We start from the raw sequence: 23,838 nt of genomic DNA on the forward strand, positions 1-23,838 counted from the left end.
GGTCGGATCTTGCGGTTCTTCTAACTGCAGCCGCTGTGTTGAAATACAAGACAAGACTGGATGAGATCCTTGGATCGGTTTGCTCCTGATTACTCAGTGGGATAGATGGGCCGACCGAACATAACATAACTTTCTCATTTTCTTAAGGCGCTGGCAGTTGTTTGTGTAAAGAACGTGTCCGAACAGTTTTCCAGTTCCATCGAGAAGCAGGCCAAGGCTGGTTTTAGCAGCGCAGGGCCCTTATCCTGTATTTTTGATCAATCTCCAGCTGTTTTCTCTAAATCTTTTGCGCTATATAATCTGAAAGTGTGAAGCATATTCTCGTTGTCGGCACGATCTCAGCGCCAGCATTTTGAGTTTGGTAGGTGAAGAACCTGGATGATGAACCTCAAAACTGTGCTTCTCAAATAGACCTCCGAGACTGTCCAGAGTGTCCCTAAAAGGCAAGGGAAACCCGTCACACCCACACTGAGTAAAGAGTGAAACCACGACTGCGTCCCCTGTTAATACTGTGATGGTACCAACAGGGGACCTTGCAAACTGTTACAAGTTTGTAATACTGACATTTCACTTAACTTCTGTGATAAACCTCTGACATCTGAAGACTTTATTATCTGAAAAACACAACCCCACAGCCCGTTGCTTTCTCCGCCGCTGAAGGAGTGTGGCAGGCTGACCAGAAGACTCTCGGGGCGCGACTGGGCTCGGGTTAGAGGAGCCCCCAGCTCTGTGGATGGGGTGGCTCCCCTTTGCCCTTAGAGGGCGGGTGCAGGTTGCCCGAGGAGGGGGTGTGGTGGGGTGCTGGTGACCCCGGGTCTCTCTGCGGTCTGCACTGCGTGAGGAAAGTTTTTTTATAACCAGTGGACGCTGATGTCCTTATTTGGGTTCTGTGGAGGTGCCCTGCTGGTGTCGTGGGTGCATTCTTCGTTTCTTATCTGGGGCTCAGACCAGCGCGATAACGGGCAGGCGGGTATTTCTGCACTTCCGAATGAGGGACAGCTGCCGAGTGTACTGGCCTTTTTTTGAACTCGTGCTCGGCCTCCCCCAGAACTCCTCTGTGTGGATGTGGGGGGGGGGGGGCAGGCTGGGATTAGTATGGGAATGTGCCAAGTAGAAGTTCGTTGAGAAATTCCGCACAACAGCACGGAGGACGTGACCTTTCCTCTTTCATCTGAGCCTGTTTAGGACACCTGTCAGCCTCCGGTCCAGGGCAGATCGAAGTGGACAGTGAGAAGGCTGCTGCCGGCCTCTGCTCTGCCTCCCTCCTCTCAGCCCCACGGTGGTCAGACAGACGGGGCTCTGTTTCAGTCCAGCATTTCTTTTCCTTGGGAAATCTGGGAATTGTCTCCCAGAATGTTGTCCCCCCTCCTGGCTTTGCCTGTGCCTGTTATGAGTTCTCTTGCACAAGGTTTTCGTAAGGTTTGGTCGGGTTTTCCAAGTGCTCGGAAGTACGTTTGGTAATTCCTTCACTGGATTGCACTTCTTTCCTTCTTTTATCCAGTTCAGTGAGTAGCCGTCTCCCGTGTCGGTGGATTAACACACAGAGCGCTGGCCCCTCGGCTGTCTCTAGGGGTGGCTAAGCTCCTGTCATCACTTAGGACTGCTGGCTATTAATAGCGTCCTGGCTGTCTCCCAGTGTGTGAACCACTAGGGGCGTCCAGCTGCTCTGACAGCAGCTAATGATTACCAGGATGTGGTCAGTTCTCCCTGGAGCAGTTTAGACGCTCCAGCCCTGACCCTTCGGACAAATTCGGCAGCATGAGATACGTCACAGGCAGCCCGTTTTGTGTTTATGGCTTCAAGTAATTTTTCTTGTCAAAGGTGTTTGTAAAGGGACCGTAAAAATAACTAACAATAAAAATGGTTTTTAGTTTGGAAAAATAAGTCAGTGGTTCCATGGTCAAATGGTGTTTTCACTTCTTTCATGCTGGATTCACTGGCAGAATTGTTTCCGATTCTCACAGCCACTCAGTAGTATGTGCTTATAATTGTATAAAGGGCTTTTATATTTAGATATGGCAGCCGGTTCATGATCACCTGACTCATCAGATTTTAGGGTGTGAAGACTAGAGTTAGGAGATTCCTGCAGAGGGTTAGGGGCTCAGACTGTATCCCAGATAACACTAAGGGGTCTCTCAGCTGTTCAGAGCAGCTGAATGGAGGGTCTCCACTAGAAAAAATGCGCTTTTCAGTCAGAGGTGCAGCAAGCCCTGATTGTGAGCTTGCTCCGAGCCTGTGGTCTCAATCGGAGAGTCCGAAGCTGAAAACATGAATGACCCAAAGCTTGGTCAGCAGCCGAAAACCATCTGGGAAAATAAACTGCAGCTTAACATTTGTCAGGCTTTAAATCAGATTTCGCCAAGCTGGTCACAATAATTCTGACTTTATTTTATGGTCAAGCAATAGAAACAGATGGTGGGCCAGAGCTTGTGACTCCTGCTCTTCCCCTCCAGATGGCAGCATTCTATTGGAAACGAGCAAAGATGTGGGTCAGCACCTGGAGTGGCAGTTCCCAGCTCTCGCCACAGGGGGGCGGTCAGCACCCGTTTCCTCGTGCTGTTGCTGCCGTGCGTCATCAGGTGTAGCTACATCTTAACCTGCAGCAGAAGTGTTCGGCTCGTAGGCTGTTTATCACCTGCTGAGACACGGTTAGCAAGTACCTCTTTGTGTAGAAACCCAGGATGGAGTAAAAATCATTTGTTCTTTCCCCTCTCCCCTCTTTCCTTCCCTTTTCTCTGCGCTTCCTTTCTTTCTTTCCTCTTTTCCCCCATCCCTCTCGCTTTCCCCTTTCTCCTTCCTCCCTGCCGTCTCTCTCTGACCCCCCACCCCCCATCGGCGCTCTCTCAGATGCTGCAGGACTGCCCCAAGGCGCGCCGGGAGGTGGAGCTGCACTGGAGGGCGTCCCCCTGCAGCCACATCGTGCGGATTGTGGACGTCTACGAGAACCTGTACCAGAGCAAGAAGTGTCTGCTCATCGTCATGGAGTGGTAGGTGCCCCCCAAAAAAGCCAGCCCCTTCCCCGTCGGGCTCCGCAGCTGTAACTCGGCTCAGGCTGCACGCCCACACCCTGCGTGGGGAAGTCCAGCGAAAAATCCTGTGTCCCCCCAGTGTGCTCATGGTAGCATAGTGCCATAATTAGAACATCTTTCTGGAAGAAGTCTGTAATGTGACTAATTACTGTTGAGGCACTGGTTTTTTTTCAATGTGCATGTTTGTACAGCAGGGTTCAGCAGGAGCAAAGCCCCTTTCTAAAGGGTCCAGAGCCCAGACAACTGCTCCACGGTGCTCTGCAAACACAGCACCAGCTTGCACGGGCCGCCATGAAGGAACTGGCCTGTGTGCTCTAACAGCATAGCAGCTAAACATGCAGCCTTGGAATAAGAGCCGTGGCAGATGCAGACAGAATTGTCAACACCCTCTGTCTCTCTCATCCACACGTGCAGAAACACCCTGCTTCTGTCTGCAGCAGAAGAAAACATCCGTTATTGTGACTCCACACACTTGTCAGTAATATGACAAGGCAGTGCGACGCGCTTTCCGCTGGGCCAGGCGCTGAAGTACACGCAGGTCGTCTTGACAGACCAGACTGCTGGGTCGTGACTCCATTAGACAGGGTCTTATGTGAGCAGGCAGCCCGGCAGGTGTCGCCGTCTTGGTGGGCCTGTTGGCTCAGTGAGAGACCTGTAAAGAAGCACTTTGTGCACAGGAGGTGCCGCTGTGGATGAAAAGGTTGCACAGAGCTGGTAAATCCGGCTTGGGAATGATCACATTATACCTGACAGCTCCTGCCCTGCAGGGGCATGGCTCAGTTAAAGCCCACCCTCCTGAATCCCTGGCTCTGTAGCTCCTGATTTGCAGGCTATGCATAAGCTTTATGGTATTGGTGGTATCAGTTCCATCAGGCGAAAGGTTTGCAAGGTGGAACAACTCTTGGTGTTTTCTCATCCATCTGCATACTCACACCCTATATATATACACACATTACAGGAACCATAGGTAGTGTGAAGTTTCTTGAGAAATGCAGAAATAAGTCTGGTTATGAAAGTGCACTCTTGGCTTCTAGGGGAGAGGTCACTGGTGCCTGGTGTTTGAGGCAGTGAGTGCACCGTGGGATTCTGTGTGTTCCCCACTTGAACGTTACTGTGTTAGGCTGATAGGATTGGGCCCGACTCGATTCTTCTCATTTTAATGACTTGCCTTGTATCCAGAATGCTGTAGGCATCAGGGCCCGATAAAGCACACTCCTTCTTCTCGCTAGGTGAGCTGCTCATGAGCTTCGTGTCCTGTTAGCACTTACTGGCCTGCTCGGACCGCCCAGAGGCAGGGTCAGGCACCTTTCAGTATTTTATTAAGTGGGTTTCTACTAAGATGGCACTGGAGAGCACAGGGAACTTAGAATGGCTGTTTGAAAGTCTGAAGAGTAACGCAAAGCACATTTCACTGGGCGCTACACAGCTTCAGAAGCTCGTTGGCCCAGCTGTGATTTTGGAGTGAAACACCTTGCTTCTTCATAGTGCTATGCAAAGTTAGGTCTGAGCAGTTTGCAAATCTGAAAGGCTAGAGAGCGTCAGTCTCGCGTTTCTGGGGTGGAGAGGGTAATTATAACAGTGCCAAAATTAAAAACACGGGTGGCACACTGTGTCCGTGCGCTGACCCCTCAGGAGGGGCCGGTCGTACACTGTGTACAGCACAGACCTGAACAATGGGGGGAAAACCCGGGACTTTGTCAATCGGTGCCAGAGAGGTTTAAGTTATTTCGAGAGTTTTTTCAACAACGCTGGCCTCTGTGCACTTGGCACTAATTAACGGTATAGTTCCGTCCCACAGTGGTTTTTGCCTGGTCCTGGCAGCACACTGGTCAGCGGAGCTCTGTTGAAGTACAGTGGTTTCTTGGCAGGGGATCTGGTTGTCCAGGGGTCAGCGGGTCAGCTCTCTATCTAGGGCAGGTTCCGCTGCGGAGTTTCCCTGGAGTCCATCTGACCCCTGGAAGTGACGCCTGATGTAAAAATACCACTTCATCCAAGTCAGCAAGCTGCACACTAGTGCATTCCAGGGGCCTGTTCTCCAGACATTTCACCCAAACCATCCTGAGAGCACTCAAGTGAAAGGCTTCAGGCAGTATAAGCAGTGGTCTGACGAGTCTCGTCTTCTGGGTAATATTTTCCTTGTGTGCTTGGAGACGCCATAGTTTAAAATTTGCATTGCGGCTGCTGAGTGAAGCATACAGGTGTGACTATAAGAAACCACTTACCTGTTTTTTTTGTATTCCCAAGAAGCATTAATTAACTATGCATTTCGGTTTTTTTAGTTTGTGATGAGGTTGAGGAGGCAGTCCTCCTTTGCTCATTTTCTTTGAATTGAGGAAAACCACTGACTTTGAGGAAATGGAGATCTTGAAGTCTGGGGTGGGCGTTCTTTCAACAATTTTACACGCGGAGTTCTCATGCAGTTTGCGCTGGGGCCTCACTTTGGGTCTACAGTCTAGTTCTGACTTCCCAGGCTGGGTACAGTCATTCTCCACCTCGCAGTAGTCCCCACTCTCTGCCATGTGCCTTTCGCTTTAAATCGAGAGCTGGATCTCGGCAGCCTTTCCCATCATGACCATTTCACGAGAAAAGTAAACCACCATCTGGGAAAGCAGAGTTGCGGCCTTCTCCGATTTCTGCGATTCTGCCGTCTTTAATTTCGTTTATCGTTTCTTTTAACTTTTCGTTTCACAGTTGTTTGACAGGAAACTGATTATCAGGGCTTCCTCTGGAATTTTTTTTAGTTATGTTTTTAAATGAAATCAGAAGTTGGTTGCTTTGAAAAAAAATCTTAAAAGGCCCCCCCAGTGCCCGAAACCCCTCTCCTGTTCTGTGATCATGGAGAAGGAAAAGCCCCCCTTTCCTTCTTTCCTGCAGCCGCAGGTCTGTTTGACTTTCTCGCCAGCGGTGTGTTTTTGGGGCCGCTGCTTCATGGCTTATCAAAGGTCATGTGCGAGACGAAGCGTCTGGCGGTGTGAGCCTCAGGTGACTCTGGGGTTCCTCCTCATAGAAAACCACATGCAGTCTAGAACGTGTTGGCAGCCTGTTGTACCTACTGTAACTCCCTTTTATGTGGTTTTCATCACGTCTAGTGCAGTGGGCTGTCCATTATACCTTGGGTACCGGCTGATCATCTTTAAGCACGAGCTTGTTTCATTTCATTGTAAAATAACAGTTGAAGCTCTAATGGGAGTTTTAATATCATGTTCTACAGAATATTATTAACCCAGGGACCCCCTCCCCAGTCTTGCAACTTTTTTTGGACGTGTTTAGTCTCTGGCTGAAGGTCGTGATGCCAACCTTAAAGATCAGCCAGAAACGGCTTTGGAACAAACTGTGATGGAGAGATTGGACCGAGATAAAAAGGTGAACCGAGGTGCTCAGTTCAGACCGAATCCAGAAGACGGACTCGCAGATGGGCAGAGCGGTAGGTCTCCAGCCCTAAACATCAGGAGCTGCAGGTGTGGAAGTCGGTAGTAAATGTAATTACTGTTCGGCTGGGTTGGAGTAACTGGGAGAGAGCTTGTTTGGCTCTGAAGCTGTTAGAGATAGCGTAGCCACTCCACTCGTATCCTGTATAGCTTTGGATTCTGCTGCAGCAGGAGCCTTTTGGCAAGCCAAGACTCCTCGCTGTCCGTGGATTAGCACTGAGTGGGTCCGAAGCCGTAGGTGCCTTGAATTTAAATCCTCAGGGGGCAGGTTGGCATTTTCCACACCTGCAGCTCCTGATGTTCAGGGCTCGAGGCCTGTTTACGCCTGCTGGCTCCTCTGCTCATTAGACCGGAAGTCTGTGCCCTCCTGCAGGACAGCACCCAAAACCACAGTCGCCTACAACCCATCCTACTCCAGGAGGTGCAAGTCTTCTGGTTTCGGTTTGAACTTGGCTTGATCCCTCCATCACGGTTTGTTCCAGAACTACTCTAGCTGATCTTAGAAGGTTACAAACGAAAGAAGGCCCCACTTCCACAACCCTAGGGGTAAGACAACCCTCCTGTTCTCAGTTTTAAAGTTTCAAATGCACGTCCACATAGTTTCCACTACTATGAACTGTTCCACTGCTCATTCTGATAAAATCTACGGGTTGACTTTTTATGTATTTGAGGATTTTAAATGTTCTTGAATATGAATCTCTCAGTCTCTGCTGTTCAGTACAGAAAAAGTGTAATTCTTCCAGCTTGTCGGTGGAAGGCGTTCCTTTAAGCCCTGGAATGTGTCTGGTCGCTCTTCTCTGGACTGATCCCAGAGCTCTACAGTTTTAACATCCTTTGATTTAAAATTATATGTAATTATATTAAATAACATGATTATTGAAACACCTCTTCCGAGTCGCTGTACAAGTGGTTAAATAAGATTTTAAGCATTACGGCTCGTGACTGGAGGGCTGTTATCACTGAAGCGGTTTTTGGGTGAAACCAGAGCCAAAGAAAACCCTGCAGAGTTCACAGCTTGAACCCCGGCCTTTCCTGACTGTGTGAACAGGTGCCGCATTGCCACCCGCATTTTCAGGTGTCTTGTTGTTTTGCCGACAAGATTTCCTGTTTAAATCAGACCTCTTTGCCTGTTTCGTCACTCAAGCAAGGCTGCCGGGGCTCGCGGTGGCTGGCGTGGGGCCAAACTCACCACCACACTTTCCTCTCGACACCAGCCTTCCCCCCCAGGTCGCCAGATGACAGCGGAGACGCTGTCACTCCGTCAGTCGAGCAGCCTGACAGCAGCGCGGAGTTTTACGTCGCAGATTTTCTTTTTCCTATCGGCGGCGAAAAACAAAAATGCACATGACATTTGGGTTTTCTCCAGCGGAGCCCCTCGGGGACCTGCTGTGTCTCTTCACGTCTCGGCGTCTGACCGCGATCTTAATTCCCACGGCTCGCCGCGCTCCACCGTGCTCGTTTCCACGCGCAGCTGGTAAAGGCACGAAGGGCAGGTTCTGTATTTATGAAATGGTTGTTTTATTCATCATTCAAAGCGAGATGTGTTCCCTCTGGAAGACCAGCACGGGGGGCTCGGGTTGGGCAGGAAGCTGCAGGGCTTGAGTTGCCGAGGCCGGCGTGACGCCCATCCAGCACCCAGACAAGCCCAGGGGGGTGGACAGGCGGGACTCTGCCGAGAGGGGGCTTCTTACGGGCCCACGCTGGTCCAGGTGTGATGGGGGGCGATGTTTTGCAAATGAACGGGCTTGAGGAAGTGAATCAGTTCAGGTTATTGTAAGAGCCCCCCGTGACAGAACCCAATAGCAAGTTATGATCAGCCGGGCTGCGCGCAGTCGGATTCTGAATCAGTTGAAATTAGAGCTAACGGAGAGCGAAGCCCTGACGTGTTTTTTTTCTTCCCCTTGTGGTTTTCTGGCTTCTGTCAGTTTCTGTTCAAACTATCTGTGGCCTTAGATCATAATACCCGGTTCCCAGTGAGTGGCTGAATGGCAGTGGGAGCTGTTTTTTTTGTTGTTGTTCGAATAGTAATCGGTCTGCCAGACCCCTTTTGAGTCATGCGATCTGCTTGTCACCTCTAGCGCTGACACATGGCTCGCTCTCTCATTTAATTCCGAAACCTGTGTTTAAACCAGGAATAAGCGGTGTTGCTTATCTAGCCCTTTTACAGCAAACGCACAGTCAGAACGTCTTCAATGCCACAGACTCACGGCACATTCAGATCTTTAGGTTGTTTTTTTTTGCTGTGGCTGTTTTCACAGCATCCGAAGAAAGTGTTTTTTTTAACAACTGGTTAAGAAGAAAAATGTACATGGTATAATTGAGTAAGTGTATTAGCAGAAACCTGGACAACTTAATGGTTTTGAGTTACATATTCTTTTCATAGCTTAGCTATATGTGCATTTTCCCCCCATAGTTTCCACTTTCTGTTGTCTATTATGTCTTCTGTTGATGTTTTCTTAGAGGTTTAGAAATGTCCCCGAGATGTAATGGACCCTTTTCAGGTGAGAAGAGTATCTTTTTCAAACACCTCAGTCCCTTAGTTGCCAAAACCGCACTGACGCCGACAACAGCTAGAAAAACAAACCTTACGTGTGGCACCAGCTCGGATGTCTTGGAACAGTGGGTGGCACCTTGTAGTTTTTTTTTCTGGCGAATGAAGTCAGAAATCAAAACGCGACACAGATTTACGTCTCATTATTAAACGACAGACGAGAAAAATCTCATTTACAAGCAGCCTGACTAATAAGGCAAATCTAGAAGGGAGGTCTTAAATGAAATTGTGTCAAGCGTCTGCCGTCCCGTGCAGTTTCACCACTGGGTACATTAGCCCTCCACCGAGAAAAAGAGAACGGTATACGTTTTGAATTGGAAGCACTGTAAATGTTGTGTTGTGCTCTTGGTTGTTGAATAATTTGCCAAACTGATTTTGGAACTGAAACTTTTTCCCAATTAACACATACCTCTCCAGTACAATGTGAGATGCAGGCTTGATGTTAAAAGGTGTGATTTCTTTAGCTGACCAGGCTTTGAATTCTACCAATGAAGTAAAGGGTGTTTTGGGGCTTTATAAGTTTCGTGGGTCTGCTTTTTGACAGTCTGCACTTATTTATTGTGTGTCTTCCTGAGCAGAAGTAGGGGTCTGCCTCGTTTTTTGACCATGGGAAAAGCTGTTAAGACTAAGGTCTTGTTGCTTGTGGCTACCTGATATAGTAGGACATCCTTCTTCTCTGAACAACAGCATTTAGGCACATATTTTTTACTGCATCATATTTCACATCTGTACGGTTGTTTCTGCCCCTCCTCAAACCACATCTCTCTAGCGGTCTTCCTTGTCTTTGATTGCTGTGTTCCTTGTACTGTTGAATGGAGAAACTATTCTGAGTTCCTAGGCTGTGATCAAGGTTGTGACCTAAGGCATCAGCATCAAACTGTCAACATTTTATAGCAGTTGTACTGTCGTAGAGGAAAAGAAGATAGGTTGTGTTTAGTTTTTAGAAACTTGTCTGCAGGGTAGCCTAGTGGTTTGCACTTCTCAGCTTTAAGTTTTTCATCTCTTCGTTCGCTTTGGTACGATTAACCACAATATTAAAATTCAAGATGTTACCAGAATTCAGATTGAAATCAAAAAAGAAATGTAAAGGCAGGAAATGGTAAAAATGTGAATCATAATTTCATTTTTTTTTAAAGAAATGGAAATTGAATTTATCACCATTTCTTCGCTGAAATATTTTCCGTGAACTCACATTAGCTTGGCAGAAGGAATATATATATCCAAATCATCAGTATTTTTTTCTTTAAAGATCACAGGTGAAGATTTTCCTCACTGAATCCTTTTCAAATTCTGTATTCATTATATTATATATTTGTGATATTAATTAAATTAGTTGAATTACAAGACTTCCCAATGCCATTACTTAATGTTTACAGGTCAGTCTTCATAAGTTTGTTTTAAATAAAACCATTCCAGTTTTTAAGTTCTTATTTTAATTTTATCAAGGATGTCAGCACCTCAAGTGAGAAAATGCAAAATACACAACTTCAGTCCGTTCCTAGAAGGAGACAGATGGATAAGATGTATAAATTGAGTTTTCTCTGCCTTTCTTAACAACTGGAGCCTATACCCATTTCCTGGTGATAAGTCAGTCTATCTTGAGTTTGATCTCTGGAACACTGCGTGCCTCAACTTAGTGATCTTAGTGATGTGAGATCTGACTGTTGGATGCAGCAAAATGTAGTGCAACTTTCACGGTGTCAAAAGTGTTTTTGTCAGGGTTTTTTCTTAAAGGGGAACTGCCATTCCAATTTCTCAGACTGGCTCTTTTATCTCGGTAACAAAATAAATTAAACGGTATCTCAAAATTTGACAGATTTTAAAGTGTGTAAAATCGTGACCTTTGTGAAAGTACTATGTGGTCGCCATGTTGTCGCAGGCAGTCGAGAAACTGTGGGTCTCGCAACAGGTAAGAGCGAGAGTTCGCACAAATTGTGACTTAACCCAGCCCTTCCTGCTCACTAGTCTCTGTAAGCAAATGAGAAACGTGTCTCCTGTCAACGTTGATTATTATGAGTGTATTTTTGTCGGCTGGCATGTTGCTCTTTTTTGTAATACATAAAAGTATGAAAAAACATGTTGCCTTGTATGTCTCGGTTTCATGAATATATTAACTGTTATTATTGTAGCAGAATTTGCTTGGTCTGAAGCCTGTTTACAATGTAATAATGCTGCTTTCGCATCATTGGAAGATACGGTGCCTCGCTCTGACTCGCAGACAGTGACTGCAGTATGGTGCTGCGTGTAATTTGACACTTTGTCTCTTTTGTGATGTAAATAGGAGGTTGTACACGTTACCGTATTACTTGGTAGTCTCATTGTGGTTTGAAATGCACTAACCATTGCCGACTCATTATAACCCCAGTCTGTAAAAAGTGTTGCATTCCCCTTTAAAGCAAAAGCATGCTGCTCAACTTCACAGGTTAGAGAACAGAGGTAACCAGCCTGGGTTTTGAGTAGTTCTGGCATCTTTAATCTTAACTGGACAGTCCCAAAAATTGTCAGTTTCTTTGGTTTAATAACGTGTTCTAGTTTTGGTGACAGCTTGAACCGACCTGTCAAACCCAAGGGACTGAAGCCTCCCAGGGTGGAGATTGGGCAGCCCTGGGTTTAGAGCAACACGCCAGGCAGTTGCTTTGCCCAGTTCTTCGGTAAAATGTCTTCTAATTGTTCTAGTTAAAATGTTCTTTGTTTTGTTATACCTATGCTATAGGTTTGACATGAGCTCAGAATAAACCTGGCAAAGCAGGTTTTTTTTTTATTATTTCAGTCCACCTGGCTTATAATCCCTTATGGGATGCTGGAATGCTGGTAGGTGATTCCACAATGTCATTGGGCCAAAGTTGAACTGAGGGTTTGAAAGAAGCATTTGCAGTGTGACGTGGAACCTCTGCGGGGAGCGTCCAGTTGAGGGCTTGGGGGAGGCTAGCTGGAGCCCGTCTCTCTTGCGGGCTGCTGGGATTTCACAGGGTGGGTGTTCTGCGCTGCTGCAGGCTCTGTATGCTGCTGGCAGGAAAGCCGCATGCCGGCGGGGGTCTTCTCTGAATGGTGGTCTCCGCAGTACCTTGGGTTTCACACCCTGGTCGGGTTAAAACACGGTTCAACTGTTTTATTTTAGGTCCTTCTAATCGGCGTGGTAGTCTGAAGAAGCCCAGGTCTGGAAGCATTGCGTGCGTCTCCTAGACAGAGCGTCGGTTGTCGTGTTCAGTCAGTTTTGCACCTTGAAGTGTGCCCCAAATGTGACTTCCTGCTTCAAGGGGGAATTTTTTTGTATGTGTTGTTGTTGTTCTTTTTAAGAGAGAAAAAATAAGTTATAAACTGAAATGAAGGCAGAAATGCATTTTTTGGCTCTTTGTATTTGCAGCGTTGGTGATTAATACCGAAAGTCCTGAAACGTGCTGTGGTTTTTTTCTCGTTAGAGACTTGCTCCTCGTCGGCCCGCTTGCCCCAGGTAACAAGCTGTACCCTGGCCCCGGCTTCTCATGTGGTTATAGATATGTGCCAGTTTTTTTGACAGAGAGGAAATAGCAGCTATTTCCCCTTTGTGACAGAACTTGGGCCGTCTGCTGTTAGAATAACAAAAAAAATGGGTTTTGGGGTGAAAAAAAGAAAAATTAGAAAAATCAAACCACAATATGTCGGTTATTTTGAAAATTTACATAAAATTGGGCTAGAGTTAAAAGGTGTCGGACGTACGTTGCGTTTAATATGCAACATTATAAATAATTGGTTATTTCATTGCCTGTTGTGTTGTAATTGTCTATCATTTGCAAACAATAAAAATAAAATATCTGAGTTAAGCACAGGTTACTGTTTGAGAGGATTGTGGCACATGATAGCAATACTATGTAGTTAATATGTCCACAATACATGCTCCGGCCACTGTTGTCTAGTTACGGTGGCAATGTGTTCTGCCCTCCTGAAGCGTGGTTCTTGACGTGGTTCTGGAGAGGTGGGGAAGCTGGCTCTATGGGTTTTGTTGGTTTATGGTGTTACCCAGGGGAATCCTGTGGCTTGTATGACAAGGTAATGGGATTGATGTCTGCTTGTAAAACAGGATGCATTTGGCCTGACAGATGGCAGTATCTCTGTGTACATAGGCAGGGGTCAGGGGTTCTCTTCCTGAGGATCTGTGGTCATGGGATGTAACCTGATCTGTCATTGCTGTCTTAGTCCTCCTAATGAACTCATTAAGGAGCTAGTAATAGGTTTATTCCATGCTGAAAAAAAGAAGAAAGAGAACACAACGTTTTGGCCATGGAGCCTTCTTCAGGTGTCATTAAGGAGCTGATTGTGAGGAAGGTCCAAAATGGAGTGGAGGGGGCGATAAATTCAGTATCCCTCAGATGAGTCATGCAAACCAAATTGTAAAACTTGGCAGACCCCAATGAGTTGTGGCTTGAGACAAAAGATTTTGTGATGCAGAAAAAGAGCAAAGGTTTGGTTTGATGGTGTGTTATGCTATAGCAGAATTCTTATGACTGTGGTCTAACAGCGTGCTTTGTCTGACTTTATTCATCACCTGCAATCTTACAGTAAAGATTTGTGCAATTTCCAGAAGAGCTAGTAAACTGTTTGGGACATTGAAGAATTAAAGTAAAACGAAACTGAGGTTCTTTGGAAAGACTATTTTATTTATTTAAGTCTATTTATAAAGCTAAAGAACCAGAGGTTTCTTCTTACCATTTGAAATACATCACATTTTTAGTGAGTACGAATGACACCATCTCTTACCAACTTACCAAATTTTGCCATGTTTTTTTGTGACTGAAGGATTGGCATATTTGCTTTCTAGAAATATGTATGTATCATTTGTGCATGCAATATTGGCCTTTATGTATTTTAATTACCTTTCTCTTTTCTGCAGAAAAGAACACAGAAAATGTACACGATACATAGAAGTCTGTTCTAATTGTCATGCTGTCAGATTTCTATTTTTAAATGTAGTTTTTGATGATTCAAGGATTAACCAAATCATTTCACATTACTCTTAAAGAAAATCTGCTGAGTATTGGCTTTATCACGTTCTGTGGTCAAAAAACATTCTGTGCCGTTGGCACGTTACATCTGTAGAAATGCGTCAGAATCATTAATATCCTGCCTTCACTTGTGAACGTCGGCAAGGAAGAGGTGTGAAATGCAAGTTTTTTGTCACCGTCTCCGTTTCCATGCAATGTGGTGACCGTTGCACGGACGCTTCAGATGTCTCTTCTCCTTCGTGCTACGATGCGTACTGCAGTGCTCCCTTCGTGTTTTGCAGCATGGATGGCGGAGAGCTGTTTAGCCGAATTCAGGACCGAGGGGACCAGGCCTTCACTGAGAGAGGTATGGAGGCTCCTCCCTGTGCTGTACCCACACCTGGAGCTCTGAGTACAGGTCTCCTCAGTCCAGTGGTTTACCAAGTGCTGTACCCATTCTGTTCCACAATTCCCAACTGACAAGAGCCCATCACCACTGCAGTCTCAAGCAGAAACCGCATAGCACGCTTGTCATGTACATTTTTTTCAGAAATTAATGGATATCATTTGCTATTGCGTCTAGTGATACACTTTCCTCCTTCCCCTGTCCTTTTAGAGGCCTCCGATATCATGAAGAGCATAGGGGAGGCTATCCAGTTCCTGCACGGCATCAACATTGCACACCGAGACGTCAAGGTAAAGCTTCCCCTTGTCTGAGTGGTGACAGGGTCGGGGAGGGGGACAAAGTTCACTTTTTCCAATATATTGTCATTGATTAACAGTTTCCCTAAGCAAACACATGGGAACACCAACCACAGGCCTTTCGCTTGCAGGCCCAGCCCAAGAGTTCAGGTTTCCAAATGCCCGAAGAAGGGCTGGCACATCCTGGCCTGTCCTCTGCACACTGCAAACGTATGGAAAAGCAGTTTGTAGAAATGTGGTGTGATTGTCTCCTTTCCTGTTTTACAGCCAGAGAACCTGCTGTATACCTCTAAGAGGCCCAATGCTGTCCTGAAACTGACAGACTTTGGGTTTGCCAAAGAAACCACTACACACAACTCCCTGGCCACACCCTGCTACACACCCTACTACGTGGGTAAGAATCCTCCAAAAAGCTCCACATTGAAGCACTGGAACCTGTGTGTGAGATGGTTTAATCAGCCCCAATGTGGAGCGAAAGTTTCTTCATGCTTCTCTTTACGTAGACTTTAGTTTGAGTTATACAAAGGATCGGATTTCTTATGTACTGTTTTATGAAGACTCAGTGGGGCGGGGCTGTAGTTTTCCTTTTCCTGCAAAGGGGAAGAATTTGTTTCAGATTTTCTTTAACTGTATTGTGTTTTATGGTTCCCTAATGCACTAAAGTGTTTCTTCTGGACAGGTTAACGTTCAAGAAGGGCTAAAATAGCTTTGAGAAAGTTGTAAATGGGTCTGGAATTTTTAAAAATATAAAAGGGGAGGAAAATCTTGGTTCTCATTTTGTTCTTTTCATTTTTAGCCCCTGAGGTTCTTGGTCCCGAAAAGTACGATAAGTCATGTGACATGTGGTCTCTGGGCGTCATCATGTACATCCTGTAAGTGAATGAACTTTGGCTTGGAGAGGAGCAGGGGGCTTCCTGTAGCCAGTTTGTCAAAAGGCTGTTTACACCTCTGTGTCCACATAGATAACATCTACCTTTGGTTTCTTAGGGGGGAAAAAAGCTTTACTTTAAGATAATTTAAGATAATAAAAAAGCATCTGGCAAATTGCTTTTCCAGCAATTACTGGAGAGTAACAAGGGTACTTGCCCGAACAGAAAACCGAACAGCACCTGCCCGGGCCTTGCTGCTGCACTGACAAATATGTGGCTGTAAAGTTAAGTTTCATCAGGAACTTATGACTGTTTATCCTCGCAAGAATGAATTGGGAGCCTGAAGGGTAATCCCAGGAGCTTGCCTGTATAAAGGCAGATTGCTGTAAAAGTGTATTAAAATGTAGTGAAATTAAGCTACAAAATAAAGCACAAACTTGGGCAAAGCGTGGTGATTGAAGAGTGGCAGGATAAATAAAATGTCAGAGCACAGGTTGAGCTGTGTCACCCAGAGGTCACGGGTTTGAGCCAGGGGCATGTCACCAACCAGCCTTGACCTAGATTGCTCAAGGGAGCTGTCAGAGTATCACCAGGGTGGGGTTGGTATTAGTCGGCCAGAGCTGTGTTAATTATTGGAGAAACGGCAACTCCAGTTACTTGCAGTGACATCAGTGAGAGACGTGATTCCCCTACCCCCAGCACGAACTCTCCCACAGGGCACTGTGATCATTGCAGACTGGCAGGACCAGTGTCAGGGCATTGCTGTCATTGTGGGTGTACGGGAGTCACTGTCAGAGTGCAGACTCTGATATCAATTGCTGATTTTCAAAGTGTATTGGAATGAAATAACACAAAGTAATGGGTGATTCCAGGTCTTTTTCTTAAAATGTGTGGTAACCATGCAGGTCCTCCCATCCATAATTCCACAAAGGAATTCCTTCTCCAGGATATCCTTCTGGTAATTTGCCTTTGCAGAAGCATAAGGACATTATGTTGGCAAATGAGGGCAGGGTTTTAAGCCCATCTGTCTTGTTTGCTTTAAGGCTTCCTTGGTGTACTTGTGCTGTGAAACATTCCTCATCTTCCACCCTCTCTCCCCTACAGGCTCTGTGGCTATCCGCCTTTCTATTCCAATCACGGCCTGGCCATCTCTCCGGGGATGAAGAAACGGATCCGCATGGGGCAGTATGAGTTCCCCAATCCGGAGTGGTCGGAGGTCTCGGAAGAAGGTACGCCGGCCAGTGTGCCCTGGGCTTGGAGGCAAGCTTGGGGATTTTGGGGCGGCTCTTTGGGAAGAGAGGAGCAGTGGACAAAATGTCTTCTGTTTGCTATGGTCAGGAAGAGATTAGGTGTGTCTGTAGTTTCTCAAGACTTCAGGAGCTGGTAACTGCCTAATTGCACTAATTAGTAACTAACATGGGTCAATGTACAGTAGTTCATGTACTGAGATGCAAATTTTTTCTGAATTTTAAGATAAACTGTTACTAGAAAGATCAACAAGCAGTTAGTGTTGTTTTAAATAAAGTAGTGCTCAGTTACTTTTAATCAGGGTCACCTAAATTTGCAAATTTATGAAGTTTGAAAACAAATTATCTCGCACCGGAAGACTTCAGTTTCACTAGTAACACAACCTGGGTGCCAGCAGCTACACAAAACTGCAAGTTTTCTAATTTCTTGAGTGGAATTCTAGGGATTCTCAGGTCTGGCTTCCTGTTTTTGTACTTCAGTAATATTTTTTCTCAGCTCTGCCACTTGTGATTTTCAGCAGCCACTTGTGATGGATCTGAGACTCGCAGACATGCAGCAGCAGTGTCACGCTGCTGTTTCCACGGAAACTAAACTAGAGAAAACACATTGCAGCTGTTTCACTGTAACGTCTGGTTCAGAAAGGGCTCCCCAGTCAGGGGTTGCTGGTCACCCCAGTGATCTTTGTCGTTTAGCTCAGTTAGAGTGCAAATTGATGGAGCGACTCATTTGTGAAGGACTCTTTTACCATTTAATGGTGCCTGCAAATGGAGGAGAATGAGAACATCTGACCTTAGTACAAGTGAACTCCCTCCTTCATCCCTCCATCCCCGTAGTCAAAATTAACATCAAAACAGAAGACCAGTGTCGAACAACAGATGAGAGAAGCACACTAACAGAGAAGGAAAATAATGAAAACGGCAGAAGCTTCATCATTTCTGTTGCAGTCTCCCAGGTGTGAACTGTCCAGAGTTGGAAATCTGGAAAGCTTCAGGAAAGGGATTTCTTCAGGAATAAAGGATTTATTGGAAAAATTATGCTTTTATAATGGATTTTGACTCCGAAATAGGAAAAGCCGTTGAGGTGCTTATGAATTTGAATCGGTCAAATAAAATATCTCATTCCGAAAGCTCCAATTACTAAGTTGTTGGTGGAACTGGTGGTTCAGTGAAGTGGTCAAGAGCTTAGATAGACCAAGCCCCAGCAGGCACGGCAGTCACGAGCGCCCTGCACTGGGTAGCTCTGCCCTGCCTGGCAAGCCGTCGGGCATCAGTTTGTTTTCTTATTGTGAAGAGGGGGGGAGCTGTGTGGGTGGGGGGGACAGTTCCAGATTGCTGGCGCTCACATGTGGAAGAGGAGAGGGTTGACATACAGGAATGAGCAAGCTGGGACCGAGGAGCGCGGCAAGATTGTTCCCCCTGTACATGTCTGATTTAGTGCACGCACTTTCACAGACAGACAAGCCAACCTCATGGGAATTGACTCGGCTGCTGCAGGGCAGTGTTCGCGGACCATCAGTTTTATGCTAATGCTTTCGTTATTCTTGAGGGACAAAAAATACCAGGTGAATCATTTGGTGCCTTTTCCCTCCCCCTTTCAGCAAAGCAACTAATTAGACACCTCCTGAAGACCGAACCCACTCAGAGGATGACAATAACGGAGTTCATGAACCACCCCTGGATCAATGTAAGATTGTCACAAGCTTTGTCAGTTCAGCCCGCTGGCTGGTGTGTGTGTAGCAGTAGCTCACAGTGGCGGGGGTGCAGATGTGATCAGCACCTCCAGAGTGGGGGGGGACTTTACACTGAAGGGGGATGTCCTTGGCTGGCTGCGCTAATGCAATAAGATTGATAAATCGATGAATTTGTACCTCTGGTTCTGGGGCTGTACAGCCCACATGAGAAGAGGGCGGAGGAGAGGTGGGTGTTGGTTCTGAGATGCGTCACACTGGGCCACCCGATTTTCAAATGAAAATCCTGAAATGTCCAGTCTGTATTTTATGAGTGGCATCTGAGCGGGAGCTGTACAGCCCGATAATTTTACATTTTATGAGTGAAGAAGAAAACTGCGGGGGGTGGGCTTAAACACGTGATGTAACAGATTTCCAGATTTGCACAACGACCAGGATTTGTTTCATAACTGCCTTAAAGAGAAGAAAAATGTTGGTCAGGCCTTTTGCTTGACACTTATTTTGCGGAGAACAATGAGGGGAAGCCGAGTTGCGGCTGATCATTTTTTTTTAGCACTGTGGGAGCGATAGAAACTCCTTGGGTTTTATCACTAAGACAGAATACAAAACCCCTTGGACCTAGACAAAGCGCAGGAAGCTGGGCAGTGCAAGCTGGCTGTCCTGCAGCACCGGGGAAACGAGACGGCTCATTTTTGTTCTGTTCTCTTTGTGCACGTGTGTTCTGCGGTCGGCGGTGTCCAGCAATCGATGGAGGTGCCACAGACCCCTCTCCACACCAGCCGGGTCCTGAAGGAGGAGAAGGATGTGTGGGAGGATGTCAAGGTAATCAGAGGCGTGCTCGTGCACTCTCGACAATAATCGCCATATCGCGGCGGTACCGGCTCAGGGTCCTGAACAATGGCTGAACGAAAGAAGCAGGCCAGCTTGTCTGTTTAACTGAGGCCTGGAGAACGAGAAACCGTTTTCCCCCTTCCAGTCCTGCGGACCCTGGTGTCTTCAGGTTTCTGCCATGTGGGGGCGCTCTCACTTGCCACATTTTTAACCCCTTTATTAGACATAAAAATGGGCCTTATTTGACCTCTCGAATAGATATGTGGCTCTGAGGCTTTCTTTGCTAAGCGCCATTCCATTTGTTTCAGAGATGAAAGCTCTAATTCGCAAAATGCAAGTCAGGTGATTGGGTGGGTAGCTTGGCTAATGTGAAACCAGAAGGGATCATCAGGACTGTGATGAGAACTGTCCAGGAACAAAACAAAATAGCCACATACTGTCCCTTTATATCTTATTGCCCTTTAGAAATACCAAGTTACAAAGTGAGGTGTGTTGTCATGTGCTCACAGTGGTCCAATCTTCTGTTTTTATGTTGGTGGTAAACATTTGTGTGAATGTTAAAAGCGAAAAATGAGGCTTGCTTTTATCTTAGCTGTGCAGGGTGACTGCAGAGTAGAATTTGTATTGGAAGTCAAAAGTAAACTTAGCTGATGGAAAGAAGTTTTTGGGAACGTCTGTGAAGTCCTCCCAGCATCCAGAGCAGTGTGTGGCTCTTGAAAACAATCTATACTAAAACCTTTCTGCAGTTGTGTGCTCCATTACTGCTACACAACGCTATTTACAAATACACAAACAAAATGATGGCTGTACCAAACAAGTTCTCTAAAGAATTACATCAGAACAATTATGTCCTGCTGTCAAAGAAGCATCATCATAATAGATTAAAGAACAGGAGCATAGCTCCCCTCCTGGAGGGTCAGTTATATAATTTAAGTCATTATTTGCTGAACTGGACATAGTGAAAAAGCTGGAGATGTTTAAAGAGACCTGTGAAACCTGCTGGACAGAGGCCCTTGAGGGCTGCAGTTGGGCAGAAACCTGTTGAGTTTTGAGCAGAGGATTTAAGAAAGGGATTTCAATCTTGCACCCTGGACTGCTGGTGTGTCAGAGTCCAAGCAGGTCCACAAGAGTACTGGTGGGCAATGAAATTTGGACAGGGAGGAGGGGCAGTAGTGGAAGTTCAACAGAGGTGCTGAAAAGGGGAGACTGAATTTATATGCAGAATGGAGGGGTTCTGGGGCGAACTTCCCAGACAAGCTTTGGCAGGTAACACTCTGGGATTCTGTGAGACATAGCTGGCTAGAATTTGGGGATCAATGAGGTACCAGTAATCAAATGAGCAAAATGGGCCAAACGGCCTCCTGTCATTTGTGACTATTCTTATGTTCTTTTATAAGTGTGTCAAATTGAGACCAGGAGTTGCTGATGGTGCTTTGAACTACTCTCTCGGATTTTACTGGCAGACTCCTTCAGCATGGCTCATCTTTGACTTTCAGTTTTGTACAGCCTGCACAGGTGTTTTGGTACAAAGTGTTTAATATTTTTTAAATCTCTATTTGTTACCTCAGGAGGAAATGACCAGCGCCTTGGCGACCATGAGAGTTGATTATGAGCAAATAAAAATCAAAACAATTCAGGACGCCTCTAACCCTCTGCTCATGAAGAGGAGGAAGAAAAATACCGGCTCGGACCCACCATCCCTCTGAGTGGCCCTCTGGATGCATTGTCGCTGCCAGAAAGCAATAATGATCCCAAAATCATGGAAACACACCCGGATTTTCAGAAGTGTAAAAAAAAATAGGAAAAGTATTTTTTCCTTCTCGATTTTCTTTTTTTAAAGCAATTCCTTTGTTTTTATTATTCACTTATTTTTAAATAATTAAGCACTCATTTTAAAAAAGAAGGTTTTAAAAACACTTTTTAAAAAATGCATAAGAATCAAGGAGAAACTGCAAGAGGAAACTGGAGTAAACGGTTTTGATAAAAAGTGTGAATTTCAGTGTTAAGATTTCGGTTTTCTTACGTCATTAGTGGTTTTTTTGATCATTGGATGACATTAAATCAGCTTTCCCTTTATTTCATTTTTGTAACAGGCTTACTAATTCAAAACATAAACAGGCAATCACATGAAGTGTTGATAAGCCAATGTTTTCCCCCACTTCCATTCATTGAAAAGCTCAGTCCTCGCCCTTAAGAGAAGTCTGCTTTTCCAGAGGTAACATGTATTGCTGTGAGTTGTGCCCATTGTGTTCCCTCTCATGTAAAGCTCCATTTTGGCACAAAGCTCTGGCCATCTTTAGCCTTGGGTCTCTGGGAGTTTCTACCCCCGAACTAGCAGATTGCTGCGATGGTCCAGTAAAGAGCATGAACAGTGTGCCACAGCCCAGTTGGGTCCTGAAATAGTAGAAGGGGAGCATGGTCATTTTTGTTTGGGAATTGCCAGTTGTATGTTTTTCTGTGTTTAGCTTCCAGCTACAAATCCCGCAGCCACGCACAGGGTAGAATGAGGAAGAGTAGTCAGGCTCCTCCTCCTCTTCCTCGAGGTCTCTTCATACCTCACACGTAGCACACAGCACTGTACCGGAGAGTCAGTGCCTGCTGGAAAAGAGGCACGTCCCTCACAGACAGTACCACTTGCCTGTCAGTACCAACCTGACCCCAGTCGAGCCCCGTGAGGCCAACGTGTTTACTGGGGTAATTGAGATCTGTGTCCTCCTCCTCCCCCCGCGCCACAGGGACAGCAGTTTCCTCATGTCAGTCTGTGTCGACAAAACGTTTTAACAAGCTTTTATGTCATTTTTTTTTTGTTCAGCAACAGTGGAGAGCCCAGATGTTCCTGTCTCTATTGTCTATAAATTGTGTGAATATGTCCAGATTGCGGTGGGCTGGGGGATGCTGGCTTGTTGACCTCATCCTCCAGGACTGCTGGTCCGTGGTGAGCAGGCAGCCTGCAGACCCGGGCTGGGAGTTCATTCGGAGAGAGAGGAGAGAGGGGGGCTTCTTCTAGTTCACTCTTTGAGTTCTGTGTCTTACAGTATCTGCACTGCTGTGGGAAGAAAAAAAAACCCACAGACTGAAAACCTGTTTTTTTGTCAGGGCTTATTTTTGTTTTGTTTGGAACATCTGGTTTTGTGACATGTCTCTGCCTCGAGTTACAACGTGCAACAAGTGAGAGTGGTCGCTAAGCCACACTGTTGGCTTTCAAGAGTACAGTATATAGACACTTGACTCTTTCATGTACCATTGAACTTCCCCCTTGGAGTGAAGTTCACACTGCAATGTAGATTTTGTAGTTAGCAAATGTGCACGGATTATATTAATCTTTTTCACTGCGTTTCCAGATGAGGTGAAAAAATTTTAAATATTTTTTTTTCAAAAGAATAAAACCGGGACATCAAGACTAAGGGGATGTAAATTTAGCTGCAGTAATCAGAAGTGTGTGTGGCCTCTGCCGACAGATAAGCCAGTGTGTACCAATACTTATGTCAGCATCCAGGCCTCCCCTACAAGTCTTTCAGACTTCCCTCGTGTTATTACCACAACTCCAAAAGCTCTGCAATCCTTTATGTTCTTTAAAGTTGACCAGCATCTCACGGTAAAATACCACAGTAACTTTGCACTGCATTTTCGCAGTTTTATGGAGTTCGCCACACCCGATCAGGCGTCGCCATAGTTTCCTGTGGTTTGTACTATGCTTTACCGTACCTCCTTGTACGTTACCATGATTTTGAAATAATTTCACTCTGTTATATTACACTTTACTCTATTTTTTTACATAGTATAACGGTAGACTTTAACTAGGGTCAGAGCAGTCTGGGAGAGCCTAGAGTCTTGGGATGAGATTGCTGGGTTTGTCTTTATTTTTGGAAAATGTTATTTATCTTTGTTAATATTCTGGGTTTCTGTTTTTTGAGCTTGCTCTCTGCCACTCCACTGAAACACACCTGAAGCATTAAAGGAGTTTTAAAGTTCACACAGCAGTGTTTCTAAATTAACAAAAGGTGCCAGTCAGCACTTTGGTTAAAACAGGACATTTCTCTTTAGCTCAAGTGATAAAGGGTTTAATTAACCTTCCCAAAAGCAAATTACGTGTCCCGTTTGTTAGTGGGGACATAATAAAAATCAATATCTTACTAATGGAAGTAATTATTTTTTCCAAACTTTTGTACTTTTCGGTTTCTGTGCATGTGCACATCCCGTCCAGATGACAAGAAATGTTTTGAATTATTCTTTGTCTGTTTTTGTTTTTTATTCTTTTTATTTTTGGTGTAGATTAAAAACAAAAACAAAAAAAAAGTTTGGTTTTGTCTTGCCTGTACTATTATCGGTTGATTGTTGTAATTTTTTTTTCCCAATTTCTAAACATGATAAGCACAAAAAGTATTTTTGTGCATATCAAAAACTGCTGTACTAATGTTCAGGTCTGCTTTCATTTTGGATTAAAACACAGAAAAAAATGTCTGTTGCAGTTTTTAAAGGACTGGAGAGAAAACTCGGTTTCTGAAACTGCATAAGGTTGTGAAGTTATCAGTCAA

The 23,838-nt window shown here is 45.4% G+C and overlaps 1 protein-coding gene across 1 annotated transcript in view; it reads left to right on the forward strand.

Moving 5' to 3' along the window:
* Positions 1 to 23,599, forward strand: part of LOC148658827 (MAP kinase-activated protein kinase 2) — a 51,671-nt gene extending 28,072 nt beyond the window's left edge. The window contains exons 2-10 of the mRNA XM_088640517.1: positions 2,848 to 2,987; positions 14,269 to 14,333; positions 14,583 to 14,662; positions 14,936 to 15,062; positions 15,465 to 15,540; positions 16,642 to 16,766; positions 18,383 to 18,468; positions 19,214 to 19,294; positions 20,872 to 23,599. Coding sequence (XP_088496643.1) covers positions 2,848 to 2,987; positions 14,269 to 14,333; positions 14,583 to 14,662; positions 14,936 to 15,062; positions 15,465 to 15,540; positions 16,642 to 16,766; positions 18,383 to 18,468; positions 19,214 to 19,294; positions 20,872 to 21,009 — 918 coding nt within the window. The 3' untranslated portion in view covers positions 21,010 to 23,599. The remainder of the gene's footprint in view (positions 1 to 2,847; positions 2,988 to 14,268; positions 14,334 to 14,582; positions 14,663 to 14,935; positions 15,063 to 15,464; positions 15,541 to 16,641; positions 16,767 to 18,382; positions 18,469 to 19,213; positions 19,295 to 20,871) is intronic.
* The last annotated feature ends 239 nt before the right edge of the window (positions 23,600 to 23,838 follow it).

The sequence above is a fragment of the Lepisosteus platostomus genome, chromosome 7, assembly GCF_059453375.1.
Source record: "Lepisosteus platostomus isolate fLepPlt1 chromosome 7, fLepPlt1.hap1, whole genome shotgun sequence".
Classification (NCBI taxonomy): domain Eukaryota; kingdom Metazoa; phylum Chordata; class Actinopteri; order Semionotiformes; family Lepisosteidae; genus Lepisosteus; species Lepisosteus platostomus.